This window comes from Hesperophylax consimilis, chromosome 1, assembly GCF_061612785.1.
Source record: "Hesperophylax consimilis isolate HC1 chromosome 1, BYU_Hcon_1.0, whole genome shotgun sequence".
Taxonomy (NCBI): Eukaryota; Metazoa; Arthropoda; class Insecta; order Trichoptera; family Limnephilidae; genus Hesperophylax; species Hesperophylax consimilis.
The window spans coordinates 23,494,956-23,517,177 of NC_142836.1; the positions used below are offsets into that span (position 1 = coordinate 23,494,956).

The 22,222-nt window shown below is 37.0% G+C and overlaps 3 protein-coding genes across 3 annotated transcripts; 1 reads left to right on the forward strand and 2 right to left on the reverse strand.

Annotated features, from left to right (window-relative positions):
• Positions 1-792: 792 nt before the first annotated feature.
• Positions 793-9,411, reverse strand: Reps (RALBP1 associated Eps domain containing). Its single transcript, XM_089631145.1, has 4 exons — positions 9,055-9,411; positions 8,532-8,951; positions 6,700-7,067; positions 793-4,883 (listed from the first exon to the last, which is right to left on the reverse strand). Exons 1-4 carry the CDS (start codon positions 9,202-9,204, stop codon positions 3,302-3,304), a joined length of 2,520 nt encoding a protein of 839 aa, XP_089487271.1. The 5' UTR covers positions 9,205-9,411; the 3' UTR covers positions 793-3,301.
• A 5,675-nt stretch (positions 9,412-15,086) lies between these two features.
• LOC149426481 (glyceraldehyde-3-phosphate dehydrogenase 1) lies at positions 15,087-17,768 on the reverse strand. Its single transcript, XM_089631163.1, has 2 exons — positions 17,637-17,768; positions 15,087-16,312 (listed from the first exon to the last, which is right to left on the reverse strand). The coding sequence occupies exon 2, from the start codon at positions 16,299-16,301 to the stop codon at positions 15,303-15,305; it is 999 nt and encodes a 332-aa protein (XP_089487289.1). The 5' UTR covers positions 16,302-16,312; positions 17,637-17,768; the 3' UTR covers positions 15,087-15,302.
• A 1,227-nt stretch (positions 17,769-18,995) lies between these two features.
• On the forward strand, positions 18,996-20,773 carry LOC149426482 (uncharacterized). Its single transcript, XM_089637133.1, has 2 exons — positions 18,996-19,203; positions 19,984-20,773. The coding sequence occupies exons 1-2, from the start codon at positions 19,180-19,182 to the stop codon at positions 20,554-20,556; spliced, it is 597 nt and encodes a 198-aa protein (XP_089493259.1). The 5' UTR covers positions 18,996-19,179; the 3' UTR covers positions 20,557-20,773.
• Positions 20,774-22,222: the final 1,449 nt, after the last annotated feature.

Here is a 22,222-nt window from a genome sequence, read left to right on the forward strand (position 1 = left end):
AAAATAAATAAAAACCCCCCTTGTTCTTTAAATCTAATATGATTAATTTAAATTTAATCTTAGCTACAATATTGTATTTCTTTCCTACGCATTCATATATTTCTATTGAAATAATATTTTTATTAGTATTGTACTTTTATTTTTAATTGGATAATTAAATTTTTTATTTGTATTCTACTCAAGAGAAACGATAAGAAAACTTCCAATTTATCCAAAGCATATTTTTTGGTATTCATAATGTAAACCAATTCGTTATATAAAGATTAAATGAAAATAGTGATTTAGCATTAAGCTTCGCCTTAAAACGGCCATGTTCAGAACCCCGAGCAACGCCGGTTACCCTCAGCTTGTATGAGAATATATTTCTAGTTTATTTTAACTTCTTCTTTGTTCCTTCCTGTAATTAACATATTAAGCTGCCCTGGAGCTTGGATGCTGGCGACGCCCTTGAGTCGGATAGATCTCAAGTAACATGGCAGACCGGGATTTCAATGTCCTGCTAAACTATTTTTTAATTATTTCCGTTATTGGCCGACAAATATGTATATATAAATACCCGATCATAATTGCACAAATGCAAATTACGATTTTTTCATGTTATAACTTAAAACTGTTTATACAGGTGTCCGGGGGAGTAAAGTGCACTAACTTCAGGAGGTAAATTTTTTACCTATAATAATACTATGTTGATGAAAATAATAACACATATTTGTTTTATAAGTTTATTTAAAATTTACACACTGAAGAAGATACCATTAAAAATTATTAATCAATTTGATTAACGAATGTTGACATCATGGATAACCATCAAAATATTTAAAAAGGCAAAGAATTATAACAAAATACACAAAAGTAACAGCATCATTGTAATAGTACAAATATATAGTACATTCTCATAGAAATATAGTGAATCACAATAGTCAAGGAAAAACTGATTCCAATGTATGTACATAATAATTTATGAAAATTAATAAATTTCTTAATATATAATACAGAAATGCATGGTGAAACATACGTATTATTATTTGAAATTATTATTTTCGTTGTTTTTTGTAGAAAAAATACCTCAATCTTAATTTCAACGGTTTTAGAGTTTATCCTTAAAAAGTACTTCTTAGTTGATTTTAAATTTTGTAAAGTATAATGTAAAGCAGTATACAAAATGGTTTCCATAGCAGTCTAATGCTTTTATTAACCTTCTCCCTGCCGCCGAGACGTATATGTACAAAGCTATGCAGTGCCAATAGTAAGGACCATAACATGGTGATATTGCTGTTGTCTAAAGTCCTGCATTGAAAGGGTTGGCGCCTAGAGCAAAAATATTATGCAATAAGGACACACTTTTAAAAATTGATATAATCAAGAAAATGTCTTGGATAGTTGAGGACGGCTGTCAGACATTCAATAACATTTAAACTTGTATAAACAGTCATCTCAGAGAATAAATTTTTCAATGCCCGCAAACGTCCTTTAATTATGAATAACCATTTATAATAATAATTGTTTCAACCATCATTAAATTTCATTTGTATTAACTCGTTGAACGCTGACGTCCCTTGTACGCAGACATCACAACAGTTCTTGCGAACACATTATAAATGTCACATCGAAACCTCACACTGTGTATTTGTATTTGAAATAAATTCTCAACAACATTGTATTTCCACGGTGCTTGCTATAAGCTAGACATGTGTCAAAAAGCCACAGAGAAAGGTCAGAGCCATAAACTAAAGATATCTTCTCGCCTCTACACCCAGACTCGGGTACGGAGACCATACAGCTGGCGCTGCACCCATTCACCCACACATCCACAGCAGTCAATTACATAGCACAAGTCCCTAGGCTAAGCTTACAAATTTACATGCAATTATAAATTTAAATACATTTTACATTATTTCACCTTGCACATTTGAAAACCAAAGTTTACTTAGAGAATTAGGCAGTTGAATAATAAAGTGAAAATATGTACATTGCGAGACTCAATTATTTTCATAATAATTTTTTTTATTATATTAAATTAAACTTTACGCATAATTTAATAATAATAGAATATATTTATACGTCATATCGGTTAGAAATAATAATAATTGGATAATTTGTATAGCGCCGTTTTTGTGAAAAATCACCCTCAAGGGCGCTGTACAATTTATTATGAGTTCCTAGACTCTAATTATGTATTTATTTAATTATATACAAACGGATACAGAAAATATACTTACCTGGCAGTTTTAAAAGAAAGTTTAAGCTTGAAGAAGATACGATTTTGTACGCAGAGCAATATTAAAAACACTGCACATTGTTATTTTAATTGTCACTTATCACATGTGCAGTAATATTATTTATTTAGTTGCATCATACAAGTTAACGATAAAAAAGATGAGCCACCCATGAGGTGGATACTTCACAAAAATAGTGCTATATAAATTATCCAAGTAGTATTAAGGAGGTATGGTGACATAATTTGACAATAATAAAACATTATATGCGTCATATGAATATGATATTATATGCATTAAATTTCCAATAATAATTAACATTTTCAAACAATATTGCACCGAGTAGAAAATTAAAAAATACGTACACATTAATTTCATCCATAATTTGTGCATGTCAAAAAAAAGTTTTATTAAATTTATGTTATCTCCAAGTAAGGAAATGAAAATGAGTGAGAATCTCTGATAAGGTGCCAATTCATAAATCATTTCTGTAGTTGACATTGTTAATTTATCTGAATACAATTTCGTATAATTACCTACATATAATAAAAATATATTATGACTTTGAGTATGAAGAGCATTTTAAAGACTTAGAAATAATCCATTCACTTTAATAGGCGTATCTTTATGGGGCCTGTAACAATTAGATAACGCAATACATAGTGAGAAACATTTTAACCAACCTATTTTACAGTCATACTATTCAAGAGAAATAATATTTTATACATAATAAAGGATATACACAGAATAAACAGATCATTTACATTACTTTATGATTATAAACAAACTTTAGAAAAAAATACACTACTTTATTGAAGTGTTTTAAACAAAAAAATAATAAACATGAAAGAGTTGTGATATTTGATAAGATTGTATTATTCCAGCAAATAACCAAACAAACAAACTGCATTCATAAGAATTCATCTTAGGTGGGATAAAATAGTAAGTGAAAAGTAATGTTTTCCAGCAGAAGTTTCTTTATTTGCCGTCCATAAAGAAAACTACCGTTTGAATAATTGAATAACTAAGTAGGATATGAGCATGTGATAAAGCGGTAATTCTTCATAAAAGCAATAACAAAGTGATTAAAGTCCGCTGCTGGTAGTCTCCAATCTCAAGCGCAGCGTCTCCCTCTCTCTCTGCACATCGGCCAGTTCCAGGCTCAGTTCCTGACACAACCTGCACAGCAAGGCGTTCTGCTCCTGCAGCCTCTTGAGCGGGTCGTCTCGGATTCCACTCCAAGTGGAGGCCGGATCCCCAAGGTTGCAAGTGTCGGGACTCTCGGAACTGCGAGGCGTCGGCTTTCTATAGATCTCAAACGCTCCGTGCTTTCTGGGCAAGGCTTCGTTATCTTCAAAACTAGCTCGGCTTCTTGGTAAGTTAATACCCGAACTTTCGACAACAGGCAAAGGGAGAATATTTTGGAATTGAGCAAAATTGGCAAATGTTTCGGTGGAAGGATCGTCCGAGTGTCTGGGCTGACTAGCGAGACTCTGCCCAAAGGCGTCGCTGGGATCGAAGCCAGGCTCTCCCAGGAGACCTAGGACATCTCCTTCACTGCGTTGGTTAATTAGTTTCTTGCTCTGAGGACTAGTGATGGAGGGAGATATTCGCGGCGGCACCTGGGGTGGAATACCCACAGCCACTGAATGAGAGCCCTTGAGTTTATTGAGATCGAGACTGCTCGAGCGAGTGTGGGTGCGCAGGGGGCGTGGGGGTGGAGGCGGGGGGGGCTCCTTCTTGGGAGCATACTGCAAGGACATGGGACCGGAGTTCTCCTCCACAATACTTGAAGTATCTTTAGTTGGCGGAGGAGGAATTGCGCCGATACCTATGTTTTTAAGAACCGGCTTCTTGGCCTGAGGTCTCTGAATAGGTTTTATTTCTGCCACGCATGCTGGAACAGGAGGCAGACTATTCATATCACCCGAGAGTTGAGTACTAAGCTTTTTGGGGCTGGATATGTCGTGAGGGTCTTGATAATTATTATAAACGAGGTCATCTACTTTTCTAGGAGAGGTTCCTCCAGAATCTGAGTTTTGAACGGGAAGTGAAGAAGCTTCCGGAGTAACTCTTAAAGGAACTGGATGAAATATTTTAGGGTCTCTTTCGACCGAAGCCTTGTGGAAATCGAAGTTTACAGGTTTGGGTCCGGGACTAGCAATGCTGGAGGTTGGGGAATCGATGAACTTTGTCCATTCTTTATTTCCCGATAAGGGTTCGGGTTTGCTCCTCAAGGGCAACTCTCCAACAGCGGGAGGACTAAGAGATGGTGAACTATCTTCTACGTTAATGGTTTTTACAATTTTACTTTCAAAAGTTTCAACTTCAGTTACGGAGGTTTTTGGAATAGGAGCAGGAATAGGTAGTACCGGTTTCTTAGAATTGAAATCTCCCACCAGGTTAATATTAGTATCGGAGCCGAGATCCACCAGGTTAGACGTGATGACTTGTCCGGGACTAGTGCGAGAAGACAACTTCCTCACTTTGGGAACCAAGCACTGCGGCAGGACATCGGGGACGGGAATTTCATTGCGCCGCAGCACTATCAGGTGCATGGCGGTGGTGAACTCCTCGAGGCAAAGCGTCCCGTCCTTGGTGATATTGGACAGCAGCCAGATTTTGCGTAGGTCCACAACAGGTAGTCGAGATTTTTCAAAGAAGTGCCTATAAAAAACCAAATAGTTATAAAACAAAATCTGTTAGTTTGTTTTTAATGATTCCTTCTTGATTAAGAAGATATAGTAAGATGTAGCAAAAACCAAGACTAAAATGTAAATAAATCATGTTAAATCACAAAATGATATAAATTTTACCAAAAATGTTTAAAAGTCAAAATGATTTTTTGACTTCTTCCGATAACATTGTTACATACATATCTAGATTACGGCATAGGAAGTTAAGAGTGATATTACACATTCAGGTAAATAATGCACCTATATAGCCCAAGATAATATATACACCACCACCTGTGTTAACATAACATCATGAACAAATAACACTAACAAACAGCATGAGTATAGTGGTAGAGAAAAGACAAGGATAATTATTGGGTTACTTTATCTTAAATGTCAATAAAGCTGAGGTTACAATAGCTCAGTTGAAACTAAAGATGAGGTCACATAGAGCTATTACAACACTGCTATGTTGCCGCGGCAAGCGATCATTACTTATTGTATCCGCTAGTAGATGGTAACACGGAACTATTGAAGCTGCAACGGTAGCGAGTGAAATGTCCTACATATAGAAAATTACATGAAACAAGTAAAGAACATTCGAACAGACGATGCGAAGCAAGCCAGAAGACCATAAACTCGGCCACGTGACCGCAAATCAATTGAACATGTTCAATCGAATTGCCTAAAAGCTGCTAATTGAGTTACTCGCAGCGTTTTGTGTGAGAAAGCGATTTCGACTCTCCTATTCAAATAGCAAACGTTGTAATCACTCTGAAAGGTGAGGTTTGATAGCTCAATTGTCACTAAAGGTGAGGTTTATATAGCTCAAATGTTACTAAAGGTGAGGTCACTTTAACATAGTCACACATCTGAAGTTGCTCTGTTAGATAATATTCCATTATCATAGCATCAGAGATGTACTTTATTTCAAATAAATCCATTTCAAATGGAAATGCAAAATGGGTATTTTCCATTTTACATTTTAAATGCTTTTCTAAAAACCATTTTGCATTTTAAATGCTTTTCTCAATGCATTTTCCATTTTAAATGCTTTTTTGCAACATTCTTCCTACTATCTCCACTCATCTTTTTTTCATAAGCCCCAAATATCAGTCGGTCCTCAACCTCGCTATGAGAGATAATTTACATTTGTCAAGTTGCTCCCTGGTAGGAGCCCTGGCAATTGAGTGATACCATTACAAAAAATACTGAACATGGGGCCATGACGCTGTAATATTAAATGTTAGATAGCAGTTTCTATGTTTTTACGTTGGCAACATTTGTCCCGCGCAAATTTTTTGTGGTCCGTAATCGTGGCATTTTTTGACTAACCATCATGTAATATATTTGTTCTACATTGATGTCCATTATTAAATGACAAAACTGTTTAAAAATTCTATAATTATTTTAATTGTTTGACCTGAGAAACCATTTTGCATTTTCAATGCATTTTGAAAATAGGTATTTTGCATTTGAAATGTTTTTCTAAAAACCATTTTGCATTTTGCATTTTCAAATGGAAAAGTTTTGACCCATTTCCATTTTGCATTTCAAATGGTTTTGGGTACCCATTTTGCACATCTCTGCATAGCATTCAATGTCACTACATCCTATTATTATAGTTCAAACAAGATCAAAAGCAACAGAACGTTCCCTAGTGTTTTCCAAAATGTTGGTGAGAGCGATGCGGCAAGCCACCAATGAGCACTAGCAAACTACTAATTTGTCACGCCCTTTATGCGCGTGGCAAGAGACATGCGCCTGCGCATCTTCTTTGCTTGCGGTCTACCTTATGTTATCCGTACCTGGCAACAGTTCCGGGCAGCAGTCCCCTGGCATCGGGTTGCAGCTGCTGGAACTGCAGGGCGTAGTGGCGCCGCTGGTCAGGAGCCACTCGCCAGACGGAGCTGGACCTCTCGCCCACTGCCTCTGCCCCCTCCTCTCCGCCCTCCTCGTCTGACGAGTGCCGGTCAGACGACTCCTCCTCCGTACCTAGCAGCTGAGTGTGTTCCTCCCCCATGTGTGGCCAGTGTTGAGGGGGTGGGACAGTGCCCCCCCACAGGGCCCCCGGCTGCCCAGCTCTGGCCGCCCGCTCCGCCCTCTCCGCCACAGAGTTGGTGGGCGTGGGGCTCTCGCTGCCCGTGCTCCATGGAGAACCATTGTTTCCCCGCATCTGGAAATTATACACGTTTAGACATATCTATCATTCATCAATAATCACAATAATTTCACATAATAATCATAAATACGACTCCATAAACTGAAGTTAAATTCAGTGTTGGGCCATTTAGTGATGTTTTATTTGTAAAAAAAATTATGTATTTTCTTACGCTACAATTTTTTTCTTTCAAATTTTCGCATTATTACAAAATAATCAAAAAGTTCCGCATCTTCAGTGTGATAAGTGTAAGAATGTATTACACGTTCTACATGTTTAAATATACCTTTTGATAAAATATTCTTCAACAAAACAAAAAGAAGAATTTGAAGACTTGGTTAACATTTTTAAATACATATACATATAGTTGGGACCCTTACAAAGAGATTAGAGAGATTAAACATATATTTATCCGACAGCATTGCCTTTTCCGCCATTCAAGTAGGACCGGGGTAAAAGGTGGAACCACCCTTCCCGCCGGAAATGTGTTCATAAGCAATGTAAATTTTATTACATATCAATACAAGTTAACATTAAAAATATTTCGATGCACTATAAAAACAAACCGTTTTTTTTCCTTAATTTTCTATTTTCGACCTAGTTGCGCTTTTTTTTGGGCTCGCTAGTAGCTAGTAGCCAGTTGACTAGAGTCAATCGCGTTGACAACTGTACCAAATCCCGATTGGGTAGGGCCGAGATCTATTTCATATATTAACTGCTCTAATGTCATCCAATTTCACCAAAAGTAATCATCGACAAAGAGTCTATCAGCCGAATTTGAGCTTGATCAGGTGTCGAGAAGTGGGTTAATTTCTGCTTCAAAGATTTGCATTAATTTATTCCCAAAAACAAAAGTGTAATTCAAATACATGGATGTATTTAAAAAATGCTTGTTTTTAATAAATTTGTTCTACAGCCAAAAATAGATTTGCACATTTTACTTGATGTAACAACACCCTACACAACTCTTTATCAGTTTGTTTGTTATGACTGATAGCAGGGAATTAGCGTTTGAGATAATAATGATTCATTTAGTAGTTTCTTTCATTGGATATTTTTTCCATAGCATATTTGACCTATTTTTAGAATCATATAAAAAAAATTAGCTGAAAATTAAGAATAATTCATTGAGAATAAGCAGATGTTTGACCATTTAAATGAAATTATCAAGTAAAAGAATTAGGTTGAAGTTAAAATAAGGGTTATAAGAGTTGTGAATGGAGGCAGTATTAGAAGTTGCAAACTTTTTACCAGTAATTAGGAACATTAACTGTAAATGTTTTGGTCAAATAGGTTCAAACATTCCAGAGTTAATTGCTATTCTATTGAGGAGAATTTTTTTTGCAATACTAACAAAACTAGCAGCAATAAACTCAACTAAGCAAGTTTGTAAATATTCCAAATACATTGATTTTTTTAATTATTATAACATGTGGATATTTAGAATGTTGTAATATGATTGAAGATGCCTAGACTCACCGTATGGGAGTGATCAGAGCGCTGGGAAATAGTCTCCGACTCCACTTCAGAATCTGTGCTCTGGGCTTCCAGAGCATCGTGGGAATTGGTCGCCTGGGGAATATCCATGTCCGAAGAGTTGGAAGATAACCTCATGGGCTCGTACAGACCAAAGGACTTGTCTCTCTTGTGAATGTGCTGCTCTTTGGGGAGCGCAGTCGCTGGCCAGTTGGACAATTGGATAAGATCTGGATCTGTTTCACAATTCAAGGTCCAAGTAAACCTCGGCAACGGAAGGTCTATGAACGTGTTCAACAGATCACTCTTCAGCGTCATGTTTGCCTGGTGGGCAGCTATCAGCTTCAAGGCAGAATAAAACTGCTTTCTATTGATATGAGTTATGCTGACGGAGTTAGTTTGAGGAAAGCTCAGATCTGTAATCTGACAAACAGAAAAATAGTGAGTTGGTCAGCAACATAAATTGCGAAATAATATTAATTTGGAACAATATGTCACAAAAATATCATAACAAAAGAAGAAGTACCTGTTTTAAAATGTCATTTGGTATATTCGACGACCTGAATAATTCCGTAGCCTTGAGCACAGGAACTTTTCCGTTGGATTCTTCATCACAACACAGAAACAAATCTCCAAAATACCTGAGCTCTGTTTCTGTCAAATTCAAGTCCTCCATTATAACCAACAATCCTATTCGAAAGTAAATAACAGCCTATATTGCGTATGAAAATACATTTAGGAAGCATTTATTTTATTATCTATTTATTAACATTTTAAATGAAAAACAAACATAAAGACAATTATAACCGGAACTATCGCTTCAATCGCTTCGAAACGATCACGCGATGCAAAAATATGACAGATGCGGCCATTATTGAACCAAACCCTGTAGACCACAGACAATAGTACTTCTATTGACCTTGAAGAAATATTTTCTGAAATTCCGAACAATGTAACTGCCTTCATGTCGAATAAACTGGAGCACGAAATTGAAAAAATGTTGCCATCTTTTACTAAAAATTGATTACTAAGTAGGCACCAGTGTCAGTCTGTACTAAAATATGACATTTTCAAAATTAGTATTCGTGAACATTGTACTTTGGGGATGGTAAGAAGACGAGTAAAAGATGTTGTGTGTAGAATCACAGCGTTTATTGAGTCAGTGTAAATGAGTGAACTCCGGACCGATGCTCGACGTTGTGGTGGACTTGATCGAAGGCGAATTCCCCAGGCCAAAGATCGATACCGCGTCGGTGGATGGAGTCGACGGCGAATCCTCCAAGTCAATGGTCAACACCAGATGGAGCAGAGATGACGGTGGTGGAGTGGTCATGGCGATGAAGTCGGTGGCTCTACACCGCGTTCGCGGAGACCGGGCTTGCAGATGGTGTTCAGCCCTGATGAAGACCGTGGGTCTTCCTAGTACTCCAGTGGGAAGTAAGAGAGCCCCGTAGTTTGTACGGTAGTTTGGCTAGCGACTGGTTCAGAAACGATGTGGGCGCTTTTCTATACGGCCCCTGTTAGCCGGGAATGTTTTGGCTGCCTGCATAGTACTTTCTCGGGTGGTTGAAATAGCTCATTGGGGCCTCCGATGTGGAGTTAATATTAAAAAAAAAAAAACGGTTCCTGGTTGGGGCCCCCCCATCCCGTGGTTGGGGCTCTAGGCCGAGAGATGAGAGATGGTGGGGGCAGTTTCCCCCTATGCCGACGCCCATGTTGTGAGGCTGAAGGCAGTAGGACTGGGAAGTACCTGGCTATTCAGACTAAAGCCATTTTAAGCAATATTTTGTTTGTCAATGGTGATGTTTCACCAGGGCGACACTGAACGCTGAACATAACATAAAATTAAAAAAAAAAGTTTATTTCAAGTTTCTCGACTGCCGTGAAAGCAGTATTTGTCAAATTATGAATTCCCATTCAAAACATGATTAGAAGTATTGACCTCTTGACACGACCCTGCGGCTCAGGTTCAATGAACAACAAGTGTTGCATTGTTGTTATTGAGTCGAGAACATCTCAAATAGGAGAAAATTAAATACTTAATGATGTTCTGATAGGTATCTATCAACAAAAAATACAATATTATTTTATAAATAAGATAGTTGCTTTTATTAGATTACCAGTATTGATCCGAAATACTCAACTTTTTTCATTTGCGTTCCTATGCTTATATCATTGGATAAAGGTATTTTATTTAGTCATTGGTTTATACAGGGTGTCCAGGGATATAGAGCACCACCTTCGGGAGGTGATTCTACATGATAGTAGAAGTAAAAAAGATAAATAACTTTTTCGAATTCCATTTTTTTTCCCATACTAAAATATTTTTCGATAGAAGAATATTTATTTTCTTATACGAACAATTCAACTTTTTTAACCTAAAAACTACCTTAAAAGGTTGGAATTTCGAAAAAAGTTATTTTTCTTTTCTTCTTCTAAAAATCATGTAGAATCACCCTCCGAAGTTAGTGCACTTTACCCCGGACACCCTATAGAATAATACTTGTTTTAAATTTTTCCAAGAAAAAAAAATCTTCAATACAACTTCGGGTGGTTTCTACATGATTCTAAAAAAATAGATAAAAAAATTTCAAATTTCTAACCTAACCTAACCCTTGACTGGCAAGGACACATATATTCAAATAAATAAATATTTTTTATGGTAGGTTTTCTACATTTGGCATTATATTTGAAATTTATTTTAGAAAATATCATTGTAAAAATTGTTTTTCTTTTTTACTTTTACGATCATGTAGTGTAGATCATTACCTTCCGAAGTTAGTGCACTTTACCCCCGGACACCCGTATAACACCTATAAATACAATATTCTAGCCCTATATAGAACAATATTTTAAATAGTGTAAATGTAATTAGAGATCTTGGAGATCTATTATACAGGGCTTCTATTTCAATCTCACGTCGAGCATATCACGTGAAAATGCTAGGATTTATACTTCGAGTCAGTTCAGTTTTCAAGAATCCACAAACATTTAAGATTATCTACATATCCTAAGTCTGAAGCTACCTAGAGTACGCTTCAACAGTGTGGAATCCTTACTGTTCTACACCTAAATCAAACATAGAGAGAGTTCAGAAAAAGTTTTTCTTATCGCATGCGAAATGATGAAAACTATGTCTCCATGAACCTTAAAACTTTTGACCTACACCGAGATATTAGAGACCTAGTAATGCTTTATAAGACAATTCACAATTTTATTGACAGCCCGTACCTATCACAAAATATTAATTTCAGAAGTCCGTTAAGAGTTACTCGATATCCGAACACATTTTATATTCCTAAGAGCAATACTAATTATCTTGAAAATGTATTAATAAGAAGAAGCTGTAGCACATTTAAAAGATTATGCTCGGATATTGACTTGTTTAACACGAACCTCACTAAATTCATAACAAAATAACACTTGATCAATGTGTCATAAAACTTATTATTATTTTATTGACTTTTTTTTCATTACAATTCCTTGTTTTTTTCCTGTTCTGCATTCAGTGTTGGATTGAATAGCAGAATAACAGCTGTTTTAATTGAACAACATCACTTTATTTCATTATCATTATTGATACCCACTGCATGTTTATGTAAACCTAGAAAATATTTAAAAAAAAAATTATCTTTTTTCTATTTTAATTTGGTCTTCATTTTTAATGTCATTATTTTATTGGTTAATGATATAATCTATTCCCAATACTGTAAAGTATAAAAGTGTAAAGACTGTTAATAACAGAAATAAATAAAATAAAATTTAATATTTCTTGGCACCTGTTTTTTACACACATTTCACGTGAGCAAAAACAAGGGTCCCATTTAAGAAAATGTATTTTTTAAACTGCTATATCTTTTAAAATAATACATTATACTTGAATATTTTTTTAAGCACACGGTACTCACTACACTTAACCCCAATTATAAAAGTACTGTCGAAAAAAGCCTGCTTTGTAATACGACCCCATAAACTGAATTTTAAGTTAGTCGGTGTTGGGCCGTTTAGTGGTGTTTTATGCGTTAAAAAAGGAATGTATTTTATTACATTACAAAACAATTGGCTTTCCTCTCACACAAATCATAACAACCAATTAAACAACAATTTGCACATCTCTGGTGCCATAAGTTAAAGGATTTATTACCCGTTCTACTGGTTAAATATACGAGTATGTAGTTATCTTTTGATCAAATATTCTTCTAGACAAAAGATAAGAGAACAGGGAAGATTTTTATCACATTTTTTTACAAACATGCAGTTAAGACTTTGGACCCTAACAACGATATTGGCATACAGTATTCATATAAAATTATTGGATAAATGATTGGTTTATTTATGGATAAATGCTTTTCCTGCCGGTCTAGCAGGACCGTCGTAAAAACTGGCGGAAGTGTGTTAATAAATATAAAACCCAGTTCAATTTGTTGAACTTGCACATAGTACCTACCAAAAAACAGGTCGGCTTCTTTCAAAACAGAATGTACACTAACTATCTCTATACTACATAATGTAAAAAAATAAGTGCAAAAATATAGCATTTATTTCAAATTAGTGCGATTTTAGATATTTATAACACATTGACTTTCAGATGCCTATACATTAAAGTTCGGCAGGCCGCAGGTTATGAATGGATTATTTGAAACTGATTGGTTTATTTATGTTTGAAACTATTTATATTCAAGCTTCCATGCAGGTTCTTTTGCCACTCGCAAACTGAGTTTTCAAAGTACTTGCCTTCATCTTCACGAGATTTATTAATTTATTTTGTTCCCCCATTAACATATATAGTGAAACCTCTCATAACTAGTAATTCGCATAACAAGCAAAACAGATGATGAAAAAAATGCTCTCTTAACGAGTGACATTTCGCATAACGAGTGACACACATGGTGACACAGAAAGGATTGGAAAGGATGCAGAAAGGGTAAGTCCCATTTCCACGTCACTCATTTGTGAACCAGGACTTCCGCGCCAGTGCGTCAGTCTCTGGCACTCCCTGGGGACTGGTTCTTGACTGCTGTATGAGGGGTTTATTTATGGTCTTGGGTTAGCACCCGTTCCGCTAGCACGTTAGTGTCTCATGTGATGACACATTTTTCCAAACTTGTGTTCAGACATTATTTGTAATTTTTTTGCGCAAAGTGTAATAACCCTTGCTAAAAAGTCCCTGAAGAAAAGACCAAAAGAAGACAGCCATAAGAGAATAAAAGTAACTGTAGAAATAAAACGTAAAATCATTGAAAAGCAAGAACAAAGAGCGAGCGTGGCTGATCTAGCGAGCACATTCTACCGGTCTACATCAAACAAATTACACTTCAAGATCAAGGATAAAATTGAGAAGATATATGCTATGATAAATGCAACACCATTCCGTTACTCCAGTCTGTGGACCAGCAGGTTATTTCTAACTTTAAGAAACTCTCCACTAAAACACTCTTCGAGCGTTGTTTTGAGGTGACTGAAGGGACAAGTCTCACTCTCAGAGCGTTTTGGAAAGATCACTTTGACATCGTTACTTGCCTCAAGATGATTGACAAGGCGTAGGGAGGGGTTACCGAGAGTACCCTCATTTCTGGTTGGAAGAAGCTTTGGCCAAAGAGCGTTGTCGAATGTGATTTTGAGGGGTTTGAAACAATGCCCGTAGAGTCTACAGTCAACGAGATTGTATATTAGGCAAATACCATGGGACTGGAGGTGGATAACAATGATATTGATGAGCTTGTCGGAGAGCACAATCAAGAGTTGACCACCGAAGACCTTATGGAGTTGCATTGTGTTGTGAGGAGAGTTTGTTAGTGGATGAGGAGGAAGTAACAGAGCAACAACCTTCTGGTGTAATAAGAGAAATGCTGAAAGCATGGCAAATATTGCATCGTACATTGAGAAGCACCCTAATAAGAAGGCGGCTACGTGGTCTACAAATTTATTCAATGATAATGCTGTGTCACATTTTCACAAAATTTGTGTCAGCAAAAACAAATGCCTCCTTCTAAATTCTAGTAAAAAAGAATGAATGATTTATCATGAATAATAATCTAGTTATTTCGATTTTTTAATTGTTTTTTGCTAATCGTAATCGCATTCCAGGTTATTACGCTCCTTAACAATTTATAAGTATGTAATTTTATTTGAATAAAACATTCAAAATTTAAAAAATTGAGTATTTTTTGGCATGGAACGCATTAGTTTGATTTATATGGGAAAAATAGTTTCGCTTAATGAGTGTTTCACATAACAAGTAAGATTCTGGAACGAATTAAACTCGTTATGAGAGGTTCCACTGTACACGAATACAATATATTTTTTAAATTTACACTAATAATCTGGGTTGTTGGAAAGAAATTGCCATCTGACAATAAACCCACCTTTTTACTACTACCCGTACAAAGCATATTCTCAGAATTCACATTTCCTTCATAGTTATATAGAAGAAAAACAATTATTGTGCCTTAACAACTATAATATTATTACTTTATCATTTCGTTTGAGTGCCTTGATAACATTATCATTTTTAAAATATTTTTCTTCAGGATAGGAACAGAGTAACAAAACAAGATGTGACTAACAATATTGTTTATTAATCATAATCAGCAGTGACACTTAAAATTAAATTAAAATTATTAGCATACTTAGCATAGTGAACATGAAGACATTTTCTGCCTTCAATTTCCAGTTTCCAGCTAACAGCTATCTCATGCTATGCACACCTATTTGAATACAGCAGTGTAGGTTGAGTAGGATAGTCTGGGGGGCGAAAATACTTAATAAATGCATTTAATCCTTGGTCTGCATGAACTTGATCAGATCGATAACTCGACTGGAGTAGCCGTACTCGTTATCGTACCAAGTGATCAGCTTGACGAAGTTGTCGTTTAGAGAGATGCCAGCAGACGCATCAAAGATGGAGGAATGGGTATCTCCGATGAAATCGGAAGAGACCACCTGGTCTTCGGTGTAACCGAGGATTCCCTTGAGGGCTCCCTCAGAGGCCTCCTTGACCTTAGCCTTGATGGCCTCCATGGTGGCAGGCTTGCCCAGGCGGACGGTCAGGTCAACCACGGACACGTTAGCAACGGGCACTCGGAAGGCCATTCCGGTGATCTTTCCGTTCAGGGAGGGGATGACCTTGCCCACAGCCTTGGCTGCTCCTGTGGAGGCGGGGATGATGTTCTGGGCGGCACCGCGCCCGTCGCGCCACAGCTTACCCGAGGGGCCATCTACGGTCTTCTGGGTGGCGGTGGTAGCGTGGACGGTGGTCATCAGACCTTCCACGATCTCGAAGTTGTCGTGGATAACCTTGGCGAGGGGAGCCAAGCAGTTGGTGGTGCAAGAAGCGTTGGAGACGATCTTCATGGCTGGGTCGTAGGCATCGAGGTTGACTCCCACCACAAACATGGGGGCGTCGGCGCTGGGGGCGGAGATGATCACCTTCTTGGCTCCTCCAGCCAAATGAGCTCCAGCCTTCTCGATGGTGGTGAACACTCCGGTGGACTCCACCACGTACTCGGCTCCGGCCTTGCCCCAGGGGATGGTTGTGGGGTCACGCTCGCTGAAGACCTGGATCTTATTGCCATTGACAACCAGGAATCCATCCTGAGCAGAGACGGTTCCCTTGAAGCGTCCGTGGGTGGAATCGTACTGGAACATGTACACCATGTAGTCCAGCCCGATGAAGGGGTCGTTGACTGCCACCACGGTTGCTCCGCGCTCGATGGAAGCCCTCAGCACCAGACGCCCGATGCGCCCAAATCCATTGATTCCAATCTTAGACATGATTAAGTAATCTGAAAATAATATATTTCAAGAATTAATTATAAAACTTCAGGCAAAAACAGGCATGATTACAATATTCTGTCATAATAAAAATACATAATATTTAAATTATTGAATCACATTCCTAATCTTATATTTTCTGTTTTTTCCATATTCTTTGCAGATTGAATATTCTTTCAATTATCAAAAAAAGTAATGTTACAGTTATGGCTTCTTCAATATTATGAAGGTCAACTAATATGGATGTGAAGACAAGGTACAAATCAACACAATGCACTATGATGTCCTCTGTGTGACCTATCATATAACTGTGAATGGGGGTTTCATTCTAAATTCAAATTATCATTTTTCTTCAAATATTGCACTCAGTATCATTCAATATCTTATATGAAACAAATTTAAAATATCCAAGAGCTTGCAAAATCAAACCAAAATAATAGGAAACTAAATTTTTGTTTAACAACATCGAATGAAAATAATGAAGGTCAGAACAATATATTTAATGAAATTTTGTTTTATTTTAATTTTAATGACAAAATAAATTAATATTTACTAAAAGCTGACAAGAAAGGTCACGGCATAAGGGATAAAAAGCAATACGATGAAATAAGGGGAACTTCGTGAATAAACTTCAAAACAGTTCACAAATACAAAATAGTAAAATCGATCGTCACCACCGATTTAATTATGCAAATAAAACGTGATTAATTCTATTTACCTCAATTTCTTTCAAAGTTACACCATCAATACTTACATATGTAATGTTATATAAAAGTAAAAAATGTTTTTTTTACATAATATTACATCGGTAAATATCTAATTCATTCTACAGGAAGCCAAGCGTAATAATTAATGACAGCCATAATAGGCGTGCCTTCATACTTGAAAGTTATAGAATTGAGAAGATTCCGTTAAGAATCTAGCCAGTTTTTAGTATTTCTATATTTGCAATACCGGCGTAACATTATTTAATTCTAAATTGAATTAAAGCAATCAGGAATTTCCACGTATCCTTATGTAGTTGCCTTCGAGGTCACACAAAGGTCACACTACGTAGGACAGTAAAAATATAATTAAAGCCGGCTAATTTGAAACAATTCAACATTATGAAGTAAATATACCAATAGTAATAATCACAAAGCTGGAATTAGCAGTATAAATTACGAAAATATTATAAAAAACTAGAAATTCACTTGCAAAATCGAAACACCAAACAGCGGTTACGTGGTTGTTATTTTAATAAAAATAAAATTTTCTATTGCTTTCCAATTTCTCTTTCATAAAAGAAATTGAAAAATGATTTGAAATTATAAAAATTAAAGTTCAGGTACATACTTCTTTTCACGGAGTGAGAGCACCTCTAGAGAAGCAGCAAATTGACCGGCGTCGAGAGACGAAGTGTCAGATGAAGGGCAAATTTCGTAAATTTCAATCCAGTTGCATGGCGTCAACCAGGGTTGCCATATGTTCGAAAATACCCATAACAGAAATTCAAAATCCCCACAAGTTCCTTTACCTGAAATTTCTGAAATTAGAATTATTTTTTTGTGATCTAATCATTTTCAGATTTTCTCTTTCGTTCCGAATTTAAAAGTACAAATTATTTTAAGAATTTTCTGCGAAAAAATCCAATTATAGGACATTCTCACAACTATTGCAAATGTTATTTTGCAATATGGTTGGATAATCAAGAAATGCCCAGAATTCCCTCATTTTTCCCACAAAATACCCAATTCTTGAAAAATCTTAAAAATTTCCCGCAATTTAAGGAATTCCCTACGGATTGGCAGCCCTGGCGACAACAGTAGTTGGATGGATGTTGACTAGAAAAAACTTTATTAGCATGTAAAAATGATCCTAACAACAACGTCAATAAAGTCTATTTTGAAACACATTCCGAAGAAGGTCCAAACGAATTCGTAAAATGCTCAAGGCATGATATGATATTTATTATGTATCAAAGAAAGGGGCTACTGTTGTGTGCCATTTAAAAAAATCGTTCAACGATCGTAACATGTAGGTGTTTTAATAAGTTCATAAGCCGTTATAGTCAAAACAAATCAATCCATACGAGCAGTTTAAAAAAAAAGACGATCTTCGTTGGATTAATTAGCATAGAACTTGCAATTTGTATCTAAAACTTTGTAACTATATTTCGCATCAAATACCAGACACGCCATACACAAAGGGTGCGTATAAACACGTGAACCCAACTCTCGAGCTGAATCACGACATGGGAAAGGAACGAAGCAACTGCAAATGGCGCGAAACGCTGTTTGCGGTTACTTCGTTCTTTTCCTGTATTCCGTGGCTTGGCTAGCTCAATTTTTAATATCATTTCTATACGCCATGGACCTAAAAAGTAGGTCCATGCTATACGCAGATAATGGGCAGTATTTTTCTAGGTTTTGGTTGTCAGGAAACCTATTTCTGAAATAATAAATGTTCAAAGTTAGGTCCGAAAGTAAGGCAACGGTTTATAGCGCAGTCTTTTGTGAGACTTTTCTGTGCAACGGCCTCGGCCTGACAAGGGACCACGAGCCTAATGGCCTAATGTCAAAAAACCGGCTTGGGTGGAAGAGACATTTATATCTGTGAGGGGATCGTCTTATGACTAAATAGACAATGTTGCCAAATAAGATATTATATTTTTTACACTGGTAATATAACTTTTGACATATGCCGTCTGACATTTATAAACATTGAAGTTTCTAAATTCAGTACAAAGCTGTTACCACTTTATTTACGTATTTTCTTCATTGTTGTTGTACATATTTTAATGAATATTTACGCAATGAGTTGCATAATATTTTGTAAAACATTGGAACCATTTTTCTTTTGATTTTATCTGCCAGTTTTGTAAAGGTCTAAAATAAAGATGTTTTGCAACGATTCGACTGAGGTAAGCGTCGTGGAAGAGTTCACGATAAAAAGTAAATTTTATTCAGAAATCATCTAATTTGTTTTGTCAGATAACGCATTCGTTACTGGGATAGAAGCAATATTTCTATATTGGTTGTGTTTACTTACCCAAGTTTTATTATTCACTGTATTGTACACTTCGCAGAAATACATTTTATAGACATTTGATCCATATTCGCGTTAAACGCATCGATATTGTTACGGACATCTGAAAATGCGCAGTCTCTTTTGATCCATTTTTACATTTTTTTTTTAAGTTGACTGATCAGAAGCCCTGAGGAAAATTATTTCTCATAGGGCCTATGTCATCTTTGGAGATGCTATGTGGAGGAATTTTGGAAAAGGAAAATAATTTTCCTCAGGGCCTATGTCGTATTTGGCGATTCTGTGTGGGGGGTTTTTTCAAGGAAAGTATGGAGAGGAAGTGATGAGAAGGAAAAGGAAGGAGAAGTAAGAGGGGTGGGTAGGAATCAGTGTGTCCAGGAGAGGTGGACATATGAATCCATTCCTCCCACTCCAGTGCAATGCAATGGGTCGAGAGGTCAAAAGGTCTCCCTCGACTGGCCTCTCCCAATTGGGAATGCATTAGGTGGACAAATGCATCTGCCGTCAAGATTTGTACAAACCTTGCCCCATAAACTCACCCCTACTAAGTCACCAAACGTAGCGAATCGCTTGATGATATTTCTTTGCTTCTTTTGTGGATCGTTCAATTTAGCTGCGGAATTATAATGTATTTATGATAACCTTGTCTTAACAGGAATCAGAGGAGCCATCTCTACCAGGACCGGGAGTGAACAATTTGGATTCAGCTCTGCACGAATTGGGGATGCTGAGTACCATCACTGACTCCAGGAATCAATACCTGCAGGAGATGCGAAGGAAAAGCTTCGGCAGTAAGCCCAACACTTACTTCAGGAGGGACGTATCCAATCCCTCGGATGTGGGCATCATACAAATGAATTCCAGATACGTTTCAAATGTAACAATCGGTCTTAGAATGAAACGAGCAACCAATAACCGCACCATCCCTTATGCGGTACCCGAAAGAAACAGAACTAAAAGTGAGAACTCTGAAGCCTTGAATGGTTACGAAGGAAAGCAAGCGGAGCTCCCGCCCTCTCAGGATATAAAGATGGATGACTCCTCCACTAGCTACGTGTCGGTGTTGGATCCCAAGATTGGCAGCACTTTAGCCAGTGCCAAACAGCCATCTTTAAAGAAAGCTCGTTCCTTAGAAAATATACGTGTTGAAAACATAGATGCTTCGCAACCTTCCCACGAAATGGAATTCGTTTCAAGTCGAATACAGAAACTGAAGGTTATGGAATGATTAAGTAATGTGATAATTTTTAATTAATTTTAATTAAAAGGTTGCTTCATACATTATATTATGAAGCCCTGTATAATATTATAAAATAATAATTTAGTTATGTTGAATTATGTATAACATATATTGGCAACACTGTTTATGTTGTTTATTGTTAAAAGTTTTTACTAATGCGTGATAAAACTTCTTTTGACGGTAAAAAAATATCATGACAAATAAAATAAATGAAATAAATAACTTACCCTGTTCGATGTGTCTACTATCATCTTATTGTTCACAGAGTAATATTCCTAAAACGCTGCCAATGTATTATGATGACATATAGGAGTGAATGCTGTAGAAATGAGATCCCTGAGGCACATGTGTGGTAAAACCATGTACGATTGTGTGAGAAATGTGGGGATTCGCGAAGAATGCAAGGCTGATGGGAAGCATAATGAGTAAGATTAAGAAAGGGATGCTTAGATGGTTTGGGCATGTAGAGTGAAAGTGAATGGTAGACGCCCGAGGAAGATATGGCATGATGAAGAAAATCAAATATTTGATTGGCATGATGAAGAAAATCAAATATGGCTGTCAGACCATGTGAAGAGTCAGAATAACAGAAGGGTATGCATGAATGGGAATGAAGCAAGGAGTGTGTGCCAAGACCGAGTTGTTTGGCAGTACATCCTCTGCATACCCCTGCAGGCGGCCTGATCAGTTGTGTCCACAAAATGTAGAAAGTCTACACATAATATGTAGATTCTTACTTTCAAGTATGTAACGTCAGATTGAGTAACTCCTTTATATGGGTACATGATTTAATTGGGTAACTATACACTTTTCTGATCCTTCCGGAGGATTTGCTTGGAGTTTTTATGCGTTGTTTGCAAACTTTCGTCATACCGGGCGAGTTTATATCGCGTGATACTTCAATTAAGCAGTTTGTCAATATTCAATTCTTACGATTCAGGAAACCAGCCATTGCGGTATATAGATAGAGTTAACATTGACTTTCGAAGTCTGGGCCACAAATATCGGTTAATTATCCGCTGTGAGATACCACGGGTTTCAGTTTCAGTAGGTTACAAAGGCTCGCCGGGCACAGGTCTCTTGCAATAACTTCAAACTGCCGTCCTGCATGCTGACATATTGTACAAGTTGTAATGGAAAAGATAGGGAAAGCAATGGTATAACCTTTCATCAGTAAGTACGGCTTTACCATAATCAATGTTTCAAAGACCCAATCCTGTCTGATTACGTCTAAAAGGGATCCAAATGATAATCTAGTCTCCTTCAACGGAAGCAATCTTCCGAACAGGCCTTCCATTGATATGCTTGGTGTAACTATAAGTGACCAGCTCAGGTACGGGGGCTCCATCGTAGCCAGAGTAAAGTTGGCCTCTCAGAAGCTGGGCGTACTGTACAGGGCCTGCAGATACTTTAATAGTACACAACTGCTGACCCTGTACAAATCGCAAGTGCGCCCTACTATCGAATTTGGCAGCCATCTCTGGTCCGGAGCTCCTAAATACCTAAAAAAAACCCTTGACTCTGTGCAAAAACGGGCGGTCTGTTTGATAGATTTCCCAATCTTAACAAACGGACTGCAATCTTTAGAGCACAGGCGTCAGGTAGGTATGCTGTCCTTGTTCTATCGGTATTACAATGGAAGATGCTCTGAGGA

Bases quoted from the DNA above. Each gene is read 5' to 3' on its own strand.
- LOC149426482 (XM_089637133.1), top strand. From the start codon at position 19,180: ATGTTTTGCAACGATTCGACTGAG. The intron at 19,204-19,983 runs GTAAGCGTCGTG...TTGTCTTAACAG, and splicing joins TTTGCAACGATTCGACTGAG to GAATCAGAGGAGCCATCTCT.
- Reps (XM_089631145.1), bottom strand. From the start codon at position 9,204: ATGGAGGACTTGAATTTGACAGAAACAGAGCTCAGGTATTTTGGAGAT. The intron at 7,068-8,531 runs GTGAGTCTAGGC...TATAATTTCCAG, and splicing joins GCTCTGATCACTCCCATACG to ATGCGGGGAAACAATGGTTC. The intron at 4,884-6,699 runs GTACGGATAACA...GGTTTTTTATAG, and splicing joins CTGCCCGGAACTGTTGCCAG to GCACTTCTTTGAAAAATCTC.
- LOC149426481 (XM_089631163.1), bottom strand. From the start codon at position 16,301: ATGTCTAAGATTGGAATCAATGGATTTGGGCGCATCGGGCGTCTGGTG.